Source organism: Centrocercus urophasianus, unplaced genomic scaffold (genome assembly GCF_019232065.1).
Source record: "Centrocercus urophasianus isolate 14NV4802_14NV808 unplaced genomic scaffold, USGS_Curo_1.0 seq_1115, whole genome shotgun sequence".
Lineage (NCBI taxonomy): Eukaryota > Metazoa > Chordata > Aves > Galliformes > Phasianidae > Centrocercus > Centrocercus urophasianus.
The window spans coordinates 43,116-64,708 of record NW_024884271.1 but is presented as its reverse complement, the minus strand read 5'-3'; the positions used below and the strand labels follow the sequence as shown (position 1 = coordinate 64,708).

Sequence of the window (21,593 nt, the reverse complement as noted above, 5' to 3'; positions counted from 1 at the left end):
CCCCCCCCGTCAGCACCCCACCGTCAGCACCCCACCGTCAGCACCCCACCGTCAGCACCCCACCATCAGCACCCCACCATCAGCACCCCACCATCAGCGCCCCACCATCAGCACCTGTTTGCTGCTCCTCACCTGTGTGTCAGCCACATCCTGCTCACCCACACGGGACTGCAGGCACTCAATGCTTGCCTGCCCAAAGCCCAGCGAGCCACGGTAATTCACTGCAGAGATGGGGATGGTGGAGGCCACATCCCGTTGTGGCACAGGGGACACGCAGCACTGAAGTCCCCATCACTCACCGAGCAGCACGGCGAAGCCCAGCTGACACAGCGCAGCCATGCTTGGGCGCCAGCGGGCATCGAAGACGGCGTGAGGGCCGCCTGGGCATAGCAGGGATGTTACCTGAGTGCCACCAGTACCATCAGGATGTCCCCCTGGCCCTCACTCACCGTGGGGACACACAACGAGGGGGTGCGGAGTGGTGCCGCCTGTTGGGCTCAGCAGCAGGGCCTCGAAGGTCTGGGGACCTGCACTTTGGAGGGGCCCCACTCAGCACCCAGTGCCACAGACAACCCTGTGCACCCAGGCACTGCTGGGCCCCCACATACTCACTGTGTGGAGCAGAGTTTTGCTGGACTGTCAGCGTTTTCCAGGTGATGCCAGGAACTGGTGGGGTGTCCTCCACTGGAACCCAACGCAGGGGCAGCTCCTGGCCCAACGGTGGCAGCTCTGCCATCACCTGGGGACAGGCAGCGGGTGGCACCAGGTACTCCTATTCCATAGCAGGGTGTCACCAGCACCTCGCACGGTGCCAGTACTGCATGGTGCTCAGCTCACCAGGCTGGGTGGGTGGTGTGGGGCTGAGCAGGTGGCCACCAGCAGGTCCCACTGGATGGTCAGCAGCTCCCAGCACCCCTCTGGTGACCCTGGGGACAGCACCACGCTCACAGTTCCCAGTGCTCATCCTGCTCACCAAAGCGACGCGAGCAGCCGGGTGCCACGTACCGGCAGTGAGGTTGGTGATGGTGGAAGTTTCTGTGTCCACCAGCAGCAGGTCCTGTGTGGGGACAGCGTCACACGGGGGCTGTGCCATGGCTGTGCCCTGTCCCCATGCCCCAGCTCACCGTGCGGCTCCGCTGTGGGGTGCACAGCAGCGCCCGCCGGCTGTCAGCTGCCCAGCACTGCAGTGGCAGCGCATCGGTGTAGATTCCAGTGAAGGCTGTGAGTGGGAGGGAGCGTTGAGGAGTTGGGGTGGTGGCACTCAGTGTGATGGTCCGATCCCCCAGCAGCACCCAGCCTTACAGCTCTCACTGCCCGTGGGCTCTTGTACCACGTCGAGCACCGTCACCGTCTGCCGCGTCTGCCAGGTGAGCTGGGGGGAGCCGAGCCCAAAGGGGAAACTGAGGCACGGGGATTCGGAGACCAAAACAGACTTTGGGGACCTGCCCAGTGTGGGACGGGTGGCCCAGCGTGCAGGATCCTGCTCACCAGGCGCAGCTGCAGACACTGCCGGTGGGGCCCTCCCACAGCCCCTTCCAAGTAGAGCAGGCGCTGACCGTCCGGGCTCAGCCGGGGTGAGAAGGAGGCACGGTTAGGGACAGACAGCAGCTCTGCGGGCAGTGCGTCAGTGCCTGGGGACAGCAAGGAGCCCACGGTCCTTTGTGTCCCAGTGCTCACCGCAATGCCCGCCGGCCAGCTCCAGGTGGAAAACACCCGACCTGGGGAGGAGGAACGCTTGGGTCAGAGCTCCATGCCTGTGCCATGCAGTGAGTGAGCGTGGGAGGCACTGGGGCTCACCTCCTGTTGGAGCAAGCGCTCAGCCCCAGGCGGAAGGGCTCGTGCCACCAGCCCACAAATACCACACCAGTGTCACCTGGGGACCACAATGCCTGTAGGACAGCCAGGCTCAGGTCTGGGCCTCAGCCTGATCCCACAGCTGCCCCACCTACCTCCCAGTACTGACCTGGCCAGGGGACACGTGCTCAGGGACACTTTCCAGCACTGAGACACTGCTGCTCTTGATATCCAGTATGCAGAGCACAGGGGCACTGCAAGTGCTCAGCTTTTCTCCCCAGCCCTCGTGGTACACGAACTGCTCGCCCTGCAGCATGCTCACAGGGAGCATGGCACGCTCAGTGTGCACATGGCACACTCACTGCCCATCTGGCGCACTCACAGGAATCAAGGCACACTCACCATTTGTGGGGCATGCTCACAGGACACACGGCATGCTCACGGTGCTCACCATGTGCAGAGTATACTCACATACTCACCACCCACCTCCTCATCCTCATCCTCTGCTGGCTCGGCTGCTCCTGGCACTTGCCCTGGGCAGGCTGCAGGTAGCGTGGGCCGGCTCCTCTCAGCCACATAGAGCAGCTGCGTCTCCAAGTGGGACCAGGCCAGGCAGGCAAACGGCCCTGCCGCAGGCACAGGCTGCCAAAGCGCTCCACGGTGCGGGGGCAGCCGGGCACCGCGGCTGTGCCACACTCAGCCGTGCAGAGGAGGATTTGGGGAGGGGTCCTTACCCTCTGTGTAGACCGCCCCGTGCTTCCCCAGCGCTGTCAGATCCACGCAGTGGCTGCGCCCGCTGCCATCCCATACCTGGGTGAAGCAGGTTCACCGGCTGCACCGTGCCCATTGCACCCGGCTCCCCGGCGCGTCCCCGGCACCGCATTACCTCCAGCAGCTCGTGGCCCTGCGGTGGGCGGCGGACAAGCACGGCGCGGCGCTGCCCCGAGGGTGAATCCTGGCCGAGCAGCCTGCAAGCGGTAGGGAGCCGTGGAGGGTACAGAACAGAACGCCCCGCGCCGCCCCGTCCCACAGGCTGGCCACGAGCCGTACCGGTTGTGGATCTCCGTGCTGAGCGCAGCCCGGCTGATGGCGAGGCCGCGCTCCGTGCGCTGAACGCTGTAGTGGCGGCTGAAGCGCAGGAGCCGCCGGCGGGGCAGGTCGGGCTGCCGGCACTCTGCAGGACGGGGATGTCAGCACCAGCCCGGGCACAGCGCAGCGGGGCCGCGGGGCCTGACTCACCGGTGTGCAGCAGGAAGGCCTGTCCCTGTCCCTGTCCCTGTCCCCCCGCGGTGGCCCCCAGCGCGGCACAGCTGACGGCAGGGAAGCGGCTCAGCTCCCTGTAGCAGGCACCAGGGCTGCTCCGCTGCCCCTCCGCCGGTTGCCCCCAGCTCCCCGCGCCCCGCTGCGTCCCCGAGGCCATGGGGCTGCTCCGTGCTCAGCCGGCCGTGGCTCAGCGTGGGCAGGGTGCCAGGGTGCACGAGCAGCCCGCCGGGGCCAGAGCCAGGAAGGGTGCTGGGAGCTGGCAGCAGGCTCTGCCCAACCTCCGCCTGCGGTCACGAGCCCCGGGGGCAGCGGAGGCCAACCAAAGAACCACCGCAGAGAGTCCAAGTGCTCAACAACATTTATTGGGGGGTGATGGTGCCGGGGGCTCTCAGCCCTGCAGGTGCTGCAGCAGCCACAGCACGATGTTCATGAAGCTGTCGGCTTCGGCCTCGACGCCGGCCAGCGCGTGGTTGTTCTTGGGGTACCAGAGCAACCTGCAGGGAGAGAGGGCTCAGCGCTGTGCCCACAGCCCACGTCCCAGTGCCTGCATCCCACTCACCGTGTGGGCACGCCACGGGCCTTCAAGGCACGGTAATACTCCAGCCCCTGCGCCGGGAGAACGCGCTTGTCGTCCTCCCCCAGCATCAGCAGTACAGGCGTGCGGACCTGCAGGAAGGGCACAGACTCAGCTGCAGCGCTGCAGGCCGGTACAGGGGATGGGACGGGACAGGGATGTACCTGATTGATGTAGGACATGGGTGACTTCTGCAGCATCACTGTCAAGTGGGCTGAGTCTGGGAAGTTATTGGGCACGTAGGGTACTCCTATCTCCGTCAGGCACCTGCGGGTGAGAGGCAGGGGGACGTGCGGTGCCGGGGCTGAGGGAAGCGGGGGGCTGCAGCACTCACCAGTCAGGAATGTCAGTGACGGTGAGCAAGGAGGCGATGTTCACCACGGGGTTGCGGACCACGCAGGCACGGTAGGTATCGGGGAACTGCCCGATGAGGTGGCATGACAGGAAGCCCCCGTGTGAGCCACCCACCAGGGCCACTCGGCTGGCATCCAGCTGCTCCTCCTGCAGCACTTGCTCCACACAGAACTGTAAGCACCAGGGACAGTTGTTGAAGTGGGGATGTGACTGTGCCCAGGTTTCCAACCCAGGACACCCACAGGACGATAGGGCACGCGCATCCTACCTGCACATCCCGCACATCCTGTGTGCCCACATTGCCTGGCAGGGAGTTCACGCTGTCCTGGCCGAAGCCCAGTGAGCCACGATAATTCACTGCAAGAGAAGGTGTCAGAGCCTCCTGCTGCAGAACCCCATGGGTACTGTGAAGGTGTTGCGCCCCATCTGCCCCAACAACTCACCCAGAAGCACAGCAAAGCCCAGGCGGCACAGCGTGGCTGGGTACAGCATCCACCCAGCAGAGAAAACAGTGTGGGGTCCCCCTGTGGGGCAGAAGTAGTGGGAATGACACTGCAGGGCCAGGGCTGGCGCTGGGCAGTGGGAGGGGAGGGCGAGCTCTCACCGTGGGGCATCACAACCAAAGGGGGCTTCTGGACAGTGGGACCCTCACTTGGGCGCAGCAGGATGGCATCAAAGTCCAGCCCCTCTGTGGGGAGGGCGTAAGCAATCAGGGCTCAGTGGGGATGAGCGACAGCCGCGCTGCCCCCAGCACTCACCATACTGGGGGTTTTCCTGATCTGGTGGGGGTTTCAGGGTACGGATGCCCCAATTGATGCCAGGCACTGGGGGTGCATTTTGCAGGCATATCCACTTTATCTGTGCCTCCTGGCCCATACCAGGCAGGACAGCCACTTGCTGCATAGAGAGAAGTGTCAGCACCAGCACCCAGAGGGCAGGGGGGCACTGGGGACAGGAATGTCACCATACCAACGTTGCGGGGCAGCTTGGGGTGGAGAACTGGGCCACCAAGAGATCCCGGTCAATGGTGAGGACAGACCAGCTCCCTTGGGGTGCATCTGGGGAGGACAGAGAGGGTCAGAGCTGCAGGCCAACCTGTCCCAACCCTGGCACCGTGGCACTCACCAGCTGTCAGCGAGGTTGTGCTGCCTGTTTGCGTGTCCACCACAAACACATCCTGAGGACAGAAGGGCAGAGTCCAGCTCAGCACCAGAACAACTGCTCTGTGTGCCCCCAGGCCCTGCAGTCCTTACCTGCTGACTGCGCTGGGACGTGTCCAGCACGAGCCGACGGCTGTCGGCTGCCCAGCACAGCCTTGGCAGAGCGGTGCAGTAGATCCCAGGGAAGGCACCTGTAATGAAAGTATCGGTGCTCAACACCTCACCCTGCCCCAAGACCTGCCCCATGACTCAAAACCTGCCCCACAGGGCTACACTCACCCCACACTTGCCGCGGCACAGCCTCCAGCACAGTGCAGGTCTGCTTGGTACGCCAATTGTACTGTGGGAGACGTGGGGTGGGAGGCTGTGTCAGGTGCACTCAGGAAGCTCACTAAGGTAGGGGTACGGCACCAGCCCCCCCAGGTAGGTGGGGGAGCAGAGCCGCTCACCATGCGGAGGCGGCTGCACTGCTGGTGGGGGCCCAGCACCCTGTTTTCCAGGTAGGCAATGTGGCAGCAGTCAGGGCTGAGCCGTGGGGACCACAGGGCCCCAGTGTCCTCAGAGAGCAGCTCTGCAAGGTCACAAGCGGGTGGTGAGGGGCTGCACGGCGCTCAGCACTGCAGGTGTGAGGGTGAGCTGCTCACCGCATTTCCCACCAGTCAGGTCCACGTAGAAAAGCGCTGAGCTGCCGGGAGAGAGGAGCTGTCACCACAGGGCCGGGGTCCTCAGGGTGGTGGGGACCAGGGGGACTCACCGGCGGTTGGTGCAGTGCCGCAGCCCCAGGCGGAAGGGCTCGTGCCACCAGCCCACAAACACCACCCCAGTGTCATCTGGGGACCAGAAGGCCTGTGAGCAGTGGACCGTGTGGCTCAGTAACAAAGTCTCCCATTGTCCATCACCTCCCGCGTCCCCTTTCCCCATCCTGACCTGTCCAGGGGACACGTGTTTGGGGACGCCCTCCAGCACTGAGATGCTGCTGCCCTCGATGTCCAGCACGCAGAGCACAGGGACGCTGCGGGTGCTCAGTGTCTCCCCCCAGTTCTCATAGTACACAAACTGCTCGCCCTGTAGCACAGTCCCATAAGTGCCAGCTCCGGGGTGGAGGGACATCACCCCCGGGGTGGTGGGGACCCACCTTGATGGGTGCATCTGTCTTCTTGGGGCACTCCAGCTCCTCATCAGCAGAGCCATCCAGCTCGGGTGCTTTGGTCTGGAAGAAGGACTCAGCCTTGGGACGCTTCTTCTCCGCCACATACAGCAGGTGGGTCTCTGAGTGCGACCAGACCAGGCAGCCAAACTGGTCTGTGGGGAAAGATCTGGCACAAACTGTCCTGTCCCCAGCATCCCCCAGGGCCATCCCGTCCCTCACCGTCATCATAGACGCTGCCATGCTTATCCAGCGCCGTCAGGTCGATGCTTTTCACCTTACGGTTCTGATACCACACCTGGGAGCAGAGGGGCAGGAGGAGCCCAGGTTGCCAGTCCCTTCCTTTCTGTAACCCTCTAGCCCCTCACTCACCTCCAGGAACTGCTTCTCTTTCTCCTTCTCCTTGCCGGCAACTTTGAGCAGGACAGCCTTCAATGCACCGCTGGGGGACTCACAGCTCAGCAACCTGTGGGAAGGCTGTTCATCAGCCCCGTGCTGCCAGGGACGTGGGGATGTGGGGAGGTAGGGACACGAGGACGCACTCATTATTGATCTCACAGCAGGCACCGCCAGGCCCTGCATAGACGATGGAGGCCCCGTCGTGGAAGAGCAGGTACTGCCGGCAGAACTTGATGCTCTTGGCCTGCACCAGGTCCCGCTGCGACCACTCTGCGGGGATGAGGGTGAGGAGAAGCGAGGACCCCTCTGCCCCCCTCGCCCAGGGCCCACCCCATACCGGTGTACAGGCTGCAGTACTTGCCCCCGTACTGCGTGGTGACATCGGGACCCAGGCAGGCGGTGCTGATCCCAGGGTTCTGGCTCAGCTCCCGGTACAGAGCTGCAGCTTCCTCAGCACTGGGCAGCACCTGCGGGAGAACGAGGAGGGGGGCAAAGGGCAGGCCGGGAGAGGCTTCTATGGGGGCACTCAGCTCTTAGCAAGGAATAAGGGGACACGGAGGAATTACGAAGGCTGGGGGGGTTCTATGAAGGGAACCAGTGCACGAGGGGGCTGTGAATGGGGTACCAGGGCACGGGGGGGGGGGGGGTTGGGGGGTCCTACCAGGGCCGGGGGGGGGGTAGGGGTCCCAGGCGTCAGGAGGACAGGAAGGTCCCGCGGCGGCGACTATGGGGTACGGGGACACCCGGGGAAGGGCAGAATTCGGGGTGCGGGGCAAGCACCGGTCGGGGGGAAGGTAATGGAGGGCGGGGGTCCCGGGGCAGTGACGTCACCGCCCCCCCAAGCCCCCAACCCGTCCCCTCTCAGCCCCTCACCAGCGGCTCCATGTCGCTGCACCGAGCGGACGCACCGCCGAGCTCCGGCACATCCGGGACGGTGGGCGGGGCGGGGCGGGGCCGCCTCCCATTGGCTGCGGCACTCTGGCCTCGGCCGCGCTACGGCGCCCCCTCGCGGATGCGACCGGAACCACTACCGCGATACCTCCGGGCGGGACCCGAAACACGGACCGGATTGGGAGCGCTGCCGCGATCGGAGCGCTGCTCCCGGCCATCCCCGGGATGCACGAAGGCACGAGGCGGAGGCGGTGTGTGGTTTATATCAAGTCCTTTTATTTTGTTCCCACAGAAATACCTGGGTGGGGGCAGCTTCTGTACGGAGTCACGACACAGCGCGGCACGAGGGGTTACTACGGGTCTCACGGAGCACAGCAGACACGCACACCGTCACAATGGTCAGAGGGAGGGCGCCGGCATTGCACTTACCGCTGTAAACTTCTCCTGGGGCGCAGCGGGGCCCCGCGTGCAGCCGCGCCCCGGCACCTATTTACAGCGCGAGGGGCGGCGGGGGCACAGCCGGCAGCGGTGGGCACGGGGAGCCCAGCCCGTAACCCCGGTGCACGCATCGCGGTCGGTATGGAGATGAACCGATGGAGGAGAGAGAGAGGAGAAAAACCAAAAAAAAAAAAAAAAAAAGGGAGTGGGGGGGTAAAAAAACATAAAATAAAACAAAAAAAAAACAGGAGTCCAGGCAAAAAACAGCAAGCACTGAAACGCGGTGAGACCGTGCAGAGAAGTAGCAAGCCATGCTCTACGACAGGACAGACGGTCACGGGCGCTATGGCTGCCCTTTGGCAAAGTGGCCCTCCGTGGGTCAAACATGCCACGAATTGGAACTTCATACGCACAGGTGGTCGAGAGAGGAGTTACCCGGTTTGCAATGACACCCTTGCACGCGACGTCGGATTATCAGCTATGAACGGGTCTCGTTCTGGAGTCGTGTTATTTCGTTGCATAGAACATGGGACGGGCGCCGGCGGGGCACCAGGGTGGGCGAGGGCTGGGTGCGTCTCCCAGTGCTGGGGGGAGCCCCGCCGGTCCGAGCGTGCCCACGCGGAATGGCTTCAGAAGGACTTGGATTGCACAGTAAGAGGAAGGATATCGGCGGAGGCGAAGCTCTCCTGGTCTTGTTCCATGGATTGTGCTCTTTTGTGGCCTCCTGCACTCTATTGCTTCTACAGACGACAGCCCATGTGCTAATTCATCGCACAAAGCAAAAGGGGGAAGAGGATTTGGTCGAAAGTGAAATAAATTAAAAAAAAACCAAAACAAACAACAAACAAATAAAACAACAAAATGAGCCCAAAGAAAAAAAAAAAAAAAGTGGAAAAGAAAAAGAAAAGATCCAGCCCCTCCCCTCCCCCCCTGCAGACTCCCCCTGCCCCTCCCGGTGCGGATGAGGTATACGAGAACTCAAAGTGGGATGATTAAGGCTGTTCTTGAAAGAAAAGGGGTGCCCGGTGGTGGGGCGCGCCGGCTGCGTGGCGAGGGTGAGCGCGGCCCTTCGGATGCTTCCCATGGCTTCGGGGCAGAGCCCGGCAGGGCCGCGTCGGCAAAGGCCAGCCCACGTCCGCGCCGCCCGGCAGAGTCCTATGGCCTCGTATTTCGGTAGTGAAACAGTGTTAGGTCCTAACGGGGCGTGCCAGCTCCACGGGGGGAGCGGGCGGCAGTGCAGGGGACCGAGGAGCTGGTGGGGCGGAGGGAACGGGGAGCAGCCCTCGGCTCACACGGAGGGGAAAAACCTATGAAGACACCAGAGCTGGGGTTCGAAGGGAGCAACTCTGTGTATAATCTTGAGAAAGGGCCGAGGGTCCGGGTGCAGCCCCTCGGCACGCGGGGCCCCCTACGCTGCACCACGCCAGAGCTGCTCGCCGCCATCTGCCACGGGAGGTCCAGCACCCAGGGGTCACCCCGCTTTCAAAAGCTGGCAAGAGACAGAGAAGAGGTCAGCCCACAGGGCCACATCCCTGCGGTGAGGGGACACCGCTATCTGGCCACACGGCCGGCCCCGCGGTGCGCCGGCTGCCAGCACGGAGCTCGGCGCAGCTGCCGAGGGGCCACTCACCGTTATACCCAGAGTCAGCGCTGTGTGCTGAGGTCCCCGGCTTCTTCATAGGTTTTTCCGCTGCAACGACTCGATCTTCACTCGCTTCCCCAGCTCCTGCGGCAGGAGGGCATCAGGGCACGGCGGGCAGGGGGCACCGGGCTGCGGCACCGGCACCATGCACTCACCTTTCGCCATTCTCACCAGAACGAAGTGAATTTCTTGCCGAAAGCCGACACCGCTGTGGGGAAGCGGGAGAGGCATGAGGACGGCCACATCCCACCGCACCCTGTGCCCGCGGTCCCCGGGTCAAAGCCATCAGACTTTGGCGCTCACACATCCCTGGCTGTGGGAGCAGTGCATCCTGGCAGAGGCTTCCAGCCACCCCTGTGCCGCCCAACTCCATCTCACCGCAGGGACGTGGAGGCAGCCCTCACCTTCAGTCAGTTTGCCTGCTTGCTCAGCTGCCCCTCCCGGCAGGATTTTGGAGAAGACGCTTTCTCCCTCCGCCCCAGGCTGCCCCATGGCTGGGCCGGTAGGGCCACGTGTCCCGGCTGCCCTCGGACCAGTCTTGCTGTCTGCTGGAGGACAAACAAGGTGGCGGTCAGCAAAGGTGAGTCCCACCGGATGACCCTCAGGCAGCCAGCACCGGGGTTCTGGTCGCTGACTATCATGCACTGACCTGCTGCTCCTGGGGGCTGAGCTGCAGGCGCTCTCCCAGGCTGCTGCGGCACTTTTGCTGCGGGTTTGGCCGTGTCCGTCTGCTCTGATTTCAGCTGCAAGGCAGAAGATGCCTGTCAGCTCTTGCCCTCCTGGAGGGGATGGCAGAGCATTCTTCGGCACCGGCCCCCTGGGTGGGAGGTGGCACGGGGCTCGCCGTGGCAATGTCTGCACTTTGCTTCACAGGAACGACCCCAAAGTACAGTGGGAGCAAGACTCCACACCCCGAGAGTCAGGGGCACAGGGATGGCCCTTCCCACGGGCACCTGGCGCGGCACATGCCCCGGTCCCCAGCCCTTCCCCAGCCACAGCAAGCAGACGCAGCAGATGCGGGCTCACCTGCGGCGCTGGGTGTCCTCCCGGCTGTGCGTGCAGCGTGGCCGCCGCCTTCCCCGCGGGCTGGCCCGTCCCCGGCTGCTGCTGTGCCGGCCGGGCCGCGGCGGCTCCCTGCGCCCTGGGCTGCGCAGCGCCCGCCTGCTGAGCGCCCTGCCGCGCCGCAGGCTGCTGCCGCGCCGCCGGCTGCCCCGCCTGCGGCTGCCTGCCCGCCGCCTGCTGCGCGGGGACCGAGGGCTCCGCTTTCTGCGCCGGGGAGGGCGTCCCGTGCGGCTGCGGAGCCTTGGGCGCCTTCTGGGGCTCGGCGCCGTGGTGGCGGGACGGCGGCGCGTACTCAGAGGCGCCGGGGCCATACGGTGCCGAGGCGCGGGGCTCTGGCTGCTGTGCCTTCTTGGCGGCGGCCGGCGTGCCGTGGCCGCGGGGCTCGTGGCGGCCGGACTCCCGCTGGTGCTGCTTGGCCGAGCGACGCGGCTGCTCGTCGTGGCGGGAGGAGGCAGCGTGGCGGCCGTAGTCGCCGTGGTGCCGGTGCTCGCGGTGCTGAGGATAGTCATCGTGCTGCCACGGGTCCTCGTCCGGTGGCTCGTCGTAGTCGTGGTAGGTGTGCTTAGCCGGGGGTCTCTTCTGCGAGGAAGAGTGGCCGCCGTAGTGCCTTACCCTCTCTGACCGCGCTTCCCTGGGCTTATCAAACCAGTCTGTCTCCTCCTGACCCAAATGATAGGCTTCAGAAACCAAAAACAAACGACAGTCAATCTCTCGCTCCTCAGGCAGGAACGCAGCCCGGGCTGAAGCCATGCAATGAGGCAGGAGAAGGCAAGCAGCTCGTCACACACACAGGGGACAGCCCGCGCCGGCAGGGACGGGACGGGGCACCGCGCGAGCGCCGCCGGCCAACACCGAACACCCAGACAAGGACTGGAAAGGGGGGAGGAAGGCACGTGTCAAGCAAACTGAGGCCGTGAGTGTCTCTGCGGACGAGCATGCCCCGGGGAAGCGCCATGCTCTGGGTGCTCACCACCACGGGTAGCCGTTACCTTCGCTGTCCGAGACAACGCAATGGGAATCGTCCATGCCGTAGCCCTCCTCGTGCTTGTACAAGTGGTTCCTTGGCACGTCTTTGATGTGCTCTTGCACATCAGGCAACGAGTGGCTGGAGCAGAACTGGGAGCAGGGGTCCCCCGCGGACTGCGGAGGGACCACGGAGCGCGACCCCCCCACCGACTTGCCCAGGGGGCTGATGGGGCTTTCCTCCTCGGAGGGCTGCGTGCGGACGGGAGCCCGGCCCCGGCTCTGGCTCATGCCGAGGGATGAGGGCTTGGAGCCGCCCTTCTGGGAGCGTTCCACAGCCTCCCGCTCGAAGGACTTGCTGCGACCACCTGCGTCACGACCGGAAGACTTCTCCAGCCCGTAGGCGGAGGAGCGGGTTCTGCCACTGCTGGAGTAGACCCGCTCCTCCTCATCCACCAGGTCCCGGCTGGACGCGCCGTAGTACTTCTGCTGCTCATATACGTTCTTCTTGAGCCCGTAGGTGATCTCGTCCTGCAGCTTCTTGGCCCGGGAGGCCACGTTGCTGCTGCTGACCGATGTTGTCACTGCGTAGGAGGCCAAGTCTGACTCCACGTCTTTGGCTTCTTCAATGGGGGAGAACTTTGAGATCTTCTGCTCCATGCCCTGCTTCCTGTGCTTGCTGCGCTTGGATGAGACAACGGCAGGTGCCAGGTTCTTGGATGAGTGCTTTGGCAGCGCCGTGCCAGAGCCGTGCTTGTCTGCCCGTGAGGAGTGCCGGTACTCGCTATCCCCGTAGTAGTAGGAGCCCGCCGAGCTCCCCGACACCCTGCCGTTGCTCTCCCGGTGGTAGCTGTTCTTCCCACGATGGTCAGGGCCGTGGTGGTCATAGATGTCCTCCTCGGATTCATCCTCTGCCTTGCTGTAGCAGCACGGCCGGCTGGACCCCTCGCCATCCAGCATCTCGCTCTTCTCTTTGCTGTGGCGGCCGTTGGCGCCCGTGCCCGCTGGCTCCACTTTCTGCCCATCCACCACTGGGCTCTCCTTGGTGAGCTCGCTGATGTCCTCAATCATCACGTAGTTCCGGGGAATGTTCTGCTCCAGGCTGGTGTAGAGGGACTCAGAGGAGAAGCTGGTTGACGGGCCCTGCGTGACGCTGGTTCTGTCAGCCAGCCGGGCTTCGGGTGCCTTGTACTGCTCATAGCTGCTGCTCACCGCCGCCGCACCGAGGGTGACATCAGGGACAGCAGAGGAGCTGGTGGCCGCGCTTATGACCTCGTAGTTGGTGGGGATCTTCTGCTCCAGCTCGGCCAGCGAGGTCTGCCGTGGCTTCTGATGTGCGTCTGACGGGCTCTGGTAGAGCACAGGCTGTGCTGCGGGCACACCAGCTGTGCCGGGGAAGGTGCTCTGGGCTTGGTAGGGGTTTTGGGGCCGGAAGCCTGGCTGGTCGGGGGCACTCAGCTCTGGGTACACGGTGCCAGGGGCCGGGAAGGCGGCGGGCGAGGCGAAGGCAGGCAGTGGGGCAGGTGGCAAGCCGTCCTGCGTGGTGCTAGCAGCAGGGAATTGGGGCGGTTGCGGGCGCGTGGCAGGGAAGGTGGGGGGCCCCGGTGGGGCCGCATAGGGGTAGGCAGCATAGGAGGCGGCGGTGAAGTCAGGGTACTGGGCAGCAGGCGCGGGGCGCAGCCCGGCGCTGTCATAGGTGGCGAGGCGCAGGCTGTGCAGCTCGCTGTCGGACAGGTAGTCGCGGCGGTCAGCCAGGCCGCGCAAGTAGGGGTGGTCCCGCGTCCCTCGGTCCTTCAGCAGCGACTCCTTGCGCTGCGTGATGCCCAGCTCCAGGTACTTCAGCTTGGCGTCAATCTCTTTTTCCTCCTCGTCCAGCTCCGCCTGCTTCTTGCGAAGCTTGGTCGACTCGTGCTCCACCAGCTTCAGGTCACGGTCCAGCTCCTTCAACAGGCTGGCCTTGGTGACCGGTGCTGCGGCAGGGGCCTTGGGGGCCAAGCTGCCCAGGTAGAGCTGTTGGGTGGCCGGGCTGCCCAGGGCCGCGTGGGGCTCCTCGGGCGGTGGGCTGGGCAGAGTGCGCTTCACCTTGCGTGCCAGCGGGCTCGACTGCAGTGTGCTCACCTGCAAAGGCAAGGGGAGGCCGTCAGCAGTGCGGCCCCAGCCCCCCAGGGTTGAGTGCCCTGCACATGTTCCCTCATGCCCCATGCAAGCAGCGTTTACGTAAAGGCACAATAAATAGGATGGAAGTAACAGGCAGGGCACTTTCTATGAATAATTACCATGAGTGGCAGCAAGCCAAATGCCAGGCTGGCTGCTGGCATGCCAGCAGAGGAGCACTGCTAAGTGCTGCACAAGCCCCTGCAATGCTCTCCAGCAGGGCTGGGAAAATTGGCAGTGGGGCGATGACACGGGACCCGCTGAGATGGAAGCTGTCACAGAGCTGTGTTCCCCCACTGCACCCTGCGAAATGTAGATTGTGTTTGGGGATGTTGGACAACCCATCACCTGCCTACCCTTCTCCCCTTTGTATAGAGGGGTTTTGCCAGGTCGTGCCTCAGTTTCCCCACCTGCAAAATGAGGCTGTTTGCGGATGGGAGTGTGAGCTGCTGCACCCCAAAACTGAGCTGTGCAGGAGACGGAGGGCACCCGCTGTGGGATGTGAATATCCAGGGTCCTGCCATGGTCACGCTGTGCTGCTCTGCAGCACCAGGGCTCCCTGAGTGCCTGCAGACCTGGAGGAGCCGCCTGCTGCCTGCTTGGAGGTGCAGGGCCACGTGTCCATGCATGCAGGCTGCCATCAGCCGCTGCGGGGAGCCAACCTTTTGAAATATTAATTGCTGCAGCACTAATGAAACTGAAATGGCCTGAGGTGCCTCCTGGGGCCACTCTCCAAAGGAAAGGTTATTTATTGCAGGACGAGAGTGAGTTGAGTGACTGCATCTCTCCTGCTCACAGTGGTGAGATGTCACCAGAAACGATTCAGCTCGGGTCAGCCTGGCCAGGCACACACAGGGAAGGATGCCGCGTGAGGAGACGTCTGAGCCCAGCAGGGTGAGACGTCCACTGAGCTGGGACACAAAGTGCCATCACCGGGGTGGGTGCCCGAGCATGACCCCGCACACACGTACCTGGGTGCCTGGGAGCAGTGAGTGCTGGTAGAGGGAGAACCTGTCCTTGCCGGCCTCCTCAGAGGTGGGGCTGATGGGCTTGGGGTCGGACAGTGAGCGCTGCATGGTTTTGATGGGACGCGGCAGCGTCTGCTGGCGCTGGGCCGAGTCTGTGAAGTGCTTCTGGGGTGGGACGTGCGCCTTGTTGAGCCGCTCACTGGTGGCGAAGGAAGACTCCAGCAGGCGGTGTGGGGACAGCGGGGACACGGGCGAGTAGAGGACCTGGGGGGAGCGGGGAGGCTGGCGGGTCACCAGTTGGGAGAGAGAGTCAGCCGGCAGGTGGGACTGGTACCCGATCTCCAGAGGATCTGGCTTCTTCTTCTCAAACTTGCCGAGGGTCTGCTGCCGGACAGCGTGGGGGTCCAGAGGCCCTGTGCTGACCATCTGGAGGTTGGTGGAGTAGGGGGTGATGGTGGTGGGCACCGTGAGCTGGGGCACCACGATTCCAGGCTGTGGGGGCGGCTCAGGTTCTGTCTGACAGGCGAGGCTCTCGCCCCGCTGCGTCTTCTCCGGGGCTGAGATGTATTTGATGATCTCCACACGAGGGTCATGGGTGGTGATGTGGATGGAGGGCGAGACACGGAGGAGCTGGTCGGGCTCAGTCTGCACCGAGCAGTCGCTAATGGTCTGGATGCCAACGCTGGCCACGCCGCGTGCTGTGCCATCCGCCTTGCCCTCAGTGCCGGCATCGGCGTGCCGGGAGGGCCGCGAGCGCCGGCGTCGCACAGGCTGCTCCCACTCTCCGCTGTCCTCCTCATCTGTCTGCACGCTGCAGTCGGTGCTGCGCCGTGACCGCCGCCGCCGCGACAGCATGTACCGCTCCTCGCCATCCTCCTCATCTGTCTGCACACTGCTGTCCGCTGTCTTCCTCGCTGTCTCCTTATCATAGGCGTCCCGCAGACGCGGCATCGAGTTCCTCTTCTTGATGCCCCGTCCGGGCTCCCAGGACTCCTCGGCCTGCAGTGACATGTCCGAGGCTGAGCTGCTGAGCGGCCGCTGCGGTGCAGGGTAGCGTGGGCCACTGGCAGTTTCAGGACCCCCGGGCAGCGCCTGGCCGGCTGGTGTCCAGCCGTGTCCATTGTGCATTGGGCCCCGTGGCACCTCAGCAGGCCCCTCGGGTGGACGGCTGATGGGCTCGGCACCAGCGGGGGGGAAGATGGTCTTCTGCCTCTTCTGCTCTTCCAGCTGCTGCTGCAACTGGTGCTGCAGCTGGTGGATGTGCTCGAGCTGCAGGCGCTGCTGGGCCAGCTGCTCCCGCTGCAGCGCCAGCTGCGCGTGCCGCTCCTCCTGCTGCTGCTGCAGCACTTGCTGCTTGATGCACTGCAGTTCCTGCAGCTCCCGCTGCACCAGCAGCTGCTCCTTCTCCCGGTGCCGCTGCAGCTCAGCGCGCTCCCGCTCCAGCTCTTCCTGCAGCCGCAGCTGTCGCAGCTTCTCCAGCTCCACACGCTCCCGCTCCAGCTGCAGCACGTGCTCCTGCTGCTTGCGCTGCCGCTCTTCCTCGCGCTCCCGCTCCTCCCGCTGTACGCTCTCCGAGGCTGGTTTGGGCACGGGGGCTGCCTGGCCACCCTCCTTGCTGCCCGCTGCAGGAGGCTCGGTGCGGGGCGCTGCTCCTGACGCCTCTGCTCTCTGCATGCCAGTGGCGGGTGCGGTGGGGGCTTTGGCAGCGGGGCCTGTGCCTGGTGCAGTGCTGACCGCCTTACCCAGGTAGACGGGTGTCTCCATCATCGAGGAAGCCGGGAGGCGGCTGGGGGCTGGATAGCGGTAGAGGCCTTGTGGGGCCAGTGGGACGCGCGGCGCAACGACAGGCACCCTGGCCAGGCTGGCGAGCGGGACAGCGGCCATGCCGGGTGGGCCGTAGGGCCGGTACAGCCCACGCAGCATGGGTCGTAGCACGGAGGCTGGCTGGGTGGTGATGGGCAGCGTGGAGGCGATGGGTGTGTTGATGGTAGAGTAGATCATGCCATCGGCTGCCCGCACGGTGGCGGAGGATGCAAACATCTGCCTGATGGCACCCAGGCGCACGCCGGGCACGTTGTACTGTGCCATGCTGCCGAAGCCCTGCCGTGTCTCGGGGACGGAAGGGTTGAACATCCCGCTGGGTTTTGGGGCCACGGCGCCCCCTGGCTGGGCTGGCAGCCCCCTACCGCCGGGGCCATAAGACAGTGTGTCGGGACCATTGGCGTGCCGGGCCCCATACTGGTGGTCCATGGAGTTGAGTGCAGCACACATGCGGCTGATCTCGCGCGCAGTCGTAGCGCTGTAGTGGGCCAGGCTGGACTCCTGGAAGCTGGCCAGGTCCCCTCGGGGTGAGTAGCGGTAATCGGAGTAGATGTTGGAGGCTGAGCTGTACCTTCTCATAGGGAGCGGGTGGCCCAGCAGGTCAGCGGGCTGGCGCAGGTCAGAGTAGGAGCCATACTGCAGCCCTTGGCCCAGATACCCACCTTCAGCAAAGCCGATGCTGTAGGAGTGCTTCATGGTGCTCAGGTCCACCGCGGCCTCGTGGAAGGGTTGGTCCCCCTTCAGTGGGTAGTAGTTCATGCCGATTTCTGACAGGTTGGTGTCCGACATGGAGGAATAGAGTCTCCCAAAGGTACCAGCGGGGTAGAATTTGTGCTCCTCATAGAGTGCAGGTGCCGGCTGCTCCCTGTATGGGAAGGTCTCTGGCAGCTCTGGCTCCCTGCTGCCATACAGGGGCCCACTGGCCTTCCTGCTGGGGACCGTGTCCGCAGCCTTCTTCTCTGGCACCTTGGAGGTGGGATTGAATGCACCGGTGCAGCTGCTGCCAAAAGGGAACTTGTAGACCACGTCGCAGCAGGCCACCTGACTCTCTGCCTTCACGCCCGTGAGGTCCAGCACGTTGGCTGGAGGCTCTTCCTTCAGCACTTTGGTCACCGGGCCAGCTGTCACATCCTCCACCTGCACCATCATCACCTGGGACTTCTTGCCACCCAGGGCAAGGAGAGGGCTCTGGGTCTTCAGCTCCACCGGCACCGCACGGTACAGCTCCGAGCCCTGCTCCTGCTGGAATGGCTGTTGAAGGCCGCTGACACTATGCGCAACACTGGTCTGTGTGATGAGCACATCCTTCTTTACCATTTGACTGGGCAAACTATACCTGGAGAACTTCGCTTGGGGAGAAGCCGGTGGCTCGGGCTTGCTGGTGGGTGCAGGGCCAGCTGCCCCACTGGCTCTGCCAGCACCCGTCTGAACGCCCTGCTCCACCTGCTTTACCTGTGCCAAGCACACCGGGCTGCCGGCCCCCTGCCCAAAGTCCATCCGGCTCTGGAAGGGGTCTCCATAGACCACGGGCTGCTTAGGCTGGGAGATGAGCATCGGGGAGGCGATGGCAAGGCCGGCGGTGCTGGAGGCTGCGATGATGGCGTGGGGCTGCTCCTGAGCATTGAGGTTGATGATCAGGGGCTGGATGGCTGTGGACTGCCGGCTGGGGATTTGGTCCAAGGTTAGGCAGTACTTCCTGGCCTCGGTGGCCAAGGAGGTGAGATCCATGCCTTGGTCTGTTATGATGATGGGAGCTGATTTCAGAGCAGTGCGCAGGTCCACAGCGCTGCTGCTGGGCACCTTGGGCCCTGGCTCCACACGGGAAGTGCCGGGGATGGAGGAGATGCGGCACAGTGATATGTTCTCTGCAGGCAGTGCTCCCCAGCTATACAGCCCTGTGATGCCATCGGGGCCTGAAGTCACGGGCACCTTCTGGGCTGGGTCCTTCACATGCTGTGCCCGGATGAATGTGCCCAGCGGCTGCTCTGGCTCCTGACCGTACCCGTGGGTGATCACCTGCCGGCTTATCCTGGTGGGGGATGAGGCAGGGGACGCAGAGGAGCTCGGTGGTTTGGTCTGGCTGGCTGCATCGGCTGCTAGTGTGATCAGCATGAAGGGTGCATCCTGTGAGGACTGCTGCCGGGTCAGGCGAGGCGAGCCTGCCTGATGTGGTGTCTGTGTCCCCTGGGCCACCATGGGGGAGGAGGCTGAGGGGCCGGTGGTGGTGGGGACATCGTAGGTGAGGAGGGGACTTTGCGTCTGCGTGGAGAACTCAGCAGTGGACTTGGTAGTGGGGCCAGAGGGCACAGCAGCTCTGGGGGCAGCGCGAGTGGGACTCTGAGTGGGAGATGTTGGCGAGAGCGGGGGGCTGGAGCTCTTGAAGAATGAGTACGTCTTGGCTGGTGGGGGCTTGCCATCACTCACCCCTTGGAGCTTCTCCCTCGCCATTTGCACGCTGGTCTCCACCCCCACCTTGCTTCGCGTGATGTCCTCTGTCTGCGAGCCGTAGCTGACGGTGCTTTTCGACGGGCCATAGCTCCTGGCAGGTGTGGAAGCAGCCTCTGCAGAGCTGTAGGTCCGTGGTGTGCTGGTGGGGCTGGCCACCGCTGTTGTGACCATGCTGGTACCTTTGCTGTAGGTGTAGGGAGCTGTGATGGGCTTGGGAGCTGGGCTGGGTGCTGCTGGGGTGCTCTGGAGCTTGGTCAGGTCTTGTCCCTCTTTGGCAAAATGCTGTGTTACCCGGACGTCGGGAACCACCTTGCTGCCCTCAGAGGTTGAAAAGGAGACAGGAGCAGAGAGCTGCGTGGGGCTAGTGCCGGGGGTGAGGGGTCCCCCATTCTGCTTCATTAACTCAGCATATGCACTCTCGGCATTCAGAAAGTGCTTCTCCTGGTACGCCTCCTCCTGTCCTTTCTTCTTGTCTCCCTTCTCCACAGCCAGGTCAAATGAGGAGGACTGGTGCATCCTGGCAATGCTCTGCGAGGTCTGCAGGATCTCCTCGTACACTGCACCAGGCTTCGACAGGGAACTCGAATAGTCGGGCTGCGAGGGGCGTGTGGGGCCACTGTCATAGCCGTATTTGTCCGCATACTGGTACTGGAAGCCGTTCTGCCCCTCGGTGCTGCGGTATCCAACCTGCTGGTAGGTGCTACCACCATAGGAAATGTCCTGCTGGGCCTGCTGGACCTGCTGCTTCTGCATCATCTCTGCCTTCCTCATCATCTCCTCGTAGGCTTCCTCGGCGCTCTTGAGGGGCTTGCTGGTGGGCTGCACATTCTCCACCTTCTCTGTGGGGGAGTACAGTGACATGAAGGTTGGCAGGTTGTACTCACTGCCCGACTTGTACAGCTTGGAGGTCACGGCATCAAAGCTCTCAGCCTCTGAGTCGATGGAGGGCGAGTACTCAGAGCAGGAGGAGCGGTGCAGCTCCTCCATCTCCGCCGCCTGCCGCAGCTCCTCAGTAGGAGAGGCGTCCTCGATGGGGGACAGGTTGCTGGGGGGGGTTTTGGAGCGCTCCCTCCTCCGCTGCGCCCTCAGCTCCTCCTTGTCACGCTTGGTTTTGCGTGCCGTGCTGCGGATGCGCTGCTGCTCCACCTCCCGCATCTTCTCCTGCTCCCGCAGCAGCTCTTCTTCCTCCCGCAGCTCCTCCTCCTCTGATGAGTCCTCAATGGTAGGCAGCAAAGGACCGTGTGAGCGGTGCCGAGCCTTCCTCTGCTGCTTCACCTCCTCCAGGCGCTGCCGCCGGCTGGGGCTGCTGTCACTGTCCTCCTCCAGGGAGGAGATGGAGGTGGGTGAGGTGCCCGAGGTGTAGCTGGGTGTGGTGGCCGGCAGGGTGGACGAATACTCACCACGGGATCGCTCCTCGGGTGATCCCATCAGGCTCTCCATCTCCAGCTCGGGCTCCCTCTCCAGCCCAGCGTCAGCTTCCTGGCTCACCTCCATCTCCCTGCCATAGCCGGTGGTGCTGTTCAGTTCAATGGTCTTGAAGCGCCGCAGGCCTCCCTGGGTTGTGCTTATGTCATCGCTTTCTGCTGCCTCCAGCTCCTTCCTCTCCTCCTTGTACAGGCCACCGGGGCCATGTGGCAGGCGCCGCTTGGCTGAGGAAGGCTCTTTTCCTTTCTCCACCTCGGCTTTGGGGGCACTGCACTTGGAGCGCCCGTAGCCCTCCTCCTCCTCCTCCTCAAGGTTGTCCTCCTCTGCACTCATCTCCAGGATCTGCCTGCGCATGAACTCCTCGTCAGCCACCTCCTCCCGGCCCTTGGGATGTCCAGGCACCGGGGAGAAGCCCCCCTCACTGCTGTCCTCCACGTAGTCGTGCCGCAGCTTGCTGCCGAACTCATCTGAGGACTCCACGCTCTCCCGCTGCTCCCTCTGGTTCTCCCAGTCCAGCGAGTCCTCATCCTCCTCCAAGATGTCCTCCAGCTCCTCGTCTGAGTCAAAGGCTTCAGGGGTGATGGAGAGATACCGAGGCCGCTGCCGCTGCCGCTGTTCCTCCCGTGCCTCTGAGCCCTTGCCGGTCTCTGCCGGGGCCCCCCGCGCCTCAAGCAGTGGCCGCATGCTGCTCTCTAGCTTGGTGAGCTCAGAGGGGCTGGGAGGACTTTGCCCTGCCAGCCCAGTGCCACTCAGCTTCTCCTCCTCCTGCTGCACCAGCCCCGTGATCTCACTCTGCGAGCTGGAGATGCCATCTGAGGAGTAGCCAGTGTCACTCAGACTCTGGGGGCTGCGAGACAGGTCCGGGGGGTAAGGCTTGCTCGTGTCCTGCAGGTGAGAGGGAGCGTGGAGTTAGGGTATGTGAGTGCCCCAAGCAGGAGGAGACCTGGGACGCCCCCCAGAGCCCCCCACCTGACAGCAAATGCCAGAAGGCTGCATAATGGCAATACCTTCAATTTTCTATTGCTGAGAGACCCAGCAATGGCTGAGCCCTCACTGTAACCCTTGGGATATTTACGGCTGTGAGCACATC

At 64.0% G+C, this 21,593-nt stretch overlaps 3 protein-coding genes and 1 long non-coding RNA gene across 6 annotated transcripts in view; all 4 read right to left on the bottom strand.

Annotated features, from left to right (window-relative positions):
* Nucleotides 1-91: 91 nt before the first annotated feature.
* LOC122155381 (acylamino-acid-releasing enzyme-like) lies at nt 92-3,214 on the bottom strand. Of its 2 annotated transcripts, none has more exons than XM_042809210.1 (17): nt 3,034-3,214; nt 2,845-2,968; nt 2,681-2,762; nt 2,529-2,604; nt 2,281-2,420; nt 1,964-2,101; nt 1,798-1,889; nt 1,678-1,718; nt 1,489-1,610; nt 1,303-1,372; nt 1,125-1,219; nt 1,006-1,057; nt 838-926; nt 613-739; nt 450-533; nt 300-380; nt 92-221 (listed from the first exon to the last, which is right to left on the bottom strand). In XM_042809210.1, the coding sequence occupies exons 1-17, from the start codon at nt 3,212-3,214 to the stop codon at nt 94-96; spliced, it is 1,722 nt and encodes a 573-aa protein (XP_042665144.1). In that variant the 3' UTR covers nt 92-93. The 2 variants fall into 2 exon arrangements, with proteins under 2 accessions (XP_042665144.1, XP_042665145.1); XM_042809211.1 differs by having other exon boundaries at nt 450-527.
* A 183-nt stretch (nt 3,215-3,397) lies between these two features.
* APEH (acylaminoacyl-peptide hydrolase) lies at nt 3,398-7,626 on the bottom strand. 2 transcript variants are annotated; one of them, XM_042809209.1, is made up of 22 exons: nt 7,565-7,626; nt 7,029-7,158; nt 6,835-6,961; nt 6,665-6,758; nt 6,515-6,590; nt 6,281-6,447; nt 6,073-6,210; nt 5,900-5,991; nt 5,790-5,830; nt 5,595-5,716; nt 5,425-5,485; nt 5,239-5,336; nt 5,111-5,162; nt 4,955-5,043; nt 4,744-4,882; nt 4,590-4,673; nt 4,429-4,509; nt 4,254-4,342; nt 3,966-4,156; nt 3,796-3,898; nt 3,617-3,723; nt 3,398-3,551 (listed from the first exon to the last, which is right to left on the bottom strand). In XM_042809209.1, exons 1-22 carry the CDS (start codon nt 7,574-7,576, stop codon nt 3,446-3,448), a joined length of 2,199 nt encoding a protein of 732 aa, XP_042665143.1. In that variant the 5' UTR covers nt 7,577-7,626; the 3' UTR covers nt 3,398-3,445. The 2 variants fall into 2 exon arrangements, 1 of the variants encoding a protein (XP_042665143.1); XR_006167248.1 differs by lacking the exon at nt 3,398-3,551 and having other exon boundaries at nt 3,633-3,723; nt 3,796-3,881.
* A 1,530-nt stretch (nt 7,627-9,156) lies between these two features.
* Nucleotides 9,157-10,751, bottom strand: LOC122155382. Its single transcript, XR_006167249.1, has 6 exons — nt 10,689-10,751; nt 10,312-10,405; nt 10,067-10,207; nt 9,818-9,870; nt 9,651-9,746; nt 9,157-9,509 (listed from the first exon to the last, which is right to left on the bottom strand). It is a non-coding gene; the product is annotated as an uncharacterized LOC122155382 (long non-coding RNA).
* Nucleotides 10,752-11,016: 265 nt separating this feature from the next.
* Nucleotides 11,017-21,593, bottom strand: part of BSN (bassoon presynaptic cytomatrix protein) — a gene marked incomplete at its 5' end in the record, with an annotated part of 44,429 nt that continues 33,852 nt past the window's right edge. The window contains 4 exons of the mRNA XM_042809207.1: nt 11,017-11,153; nt 11,198-11,401; nt 11,714-13,805; nt 14,813-21,388. Coding sequence (XP_042665141.1) covers nt 11,017-11,153; nt 11,198-11,401; nt 11,714-13,805; nt 14,813-21,388 — 9,009 coding nt within the window. The remainder of the gene's footprint in view (nt 11,154-11,197; nt 11,402-11,713; nt 13,806-14,812; nt 21,389-21,593) is intronic.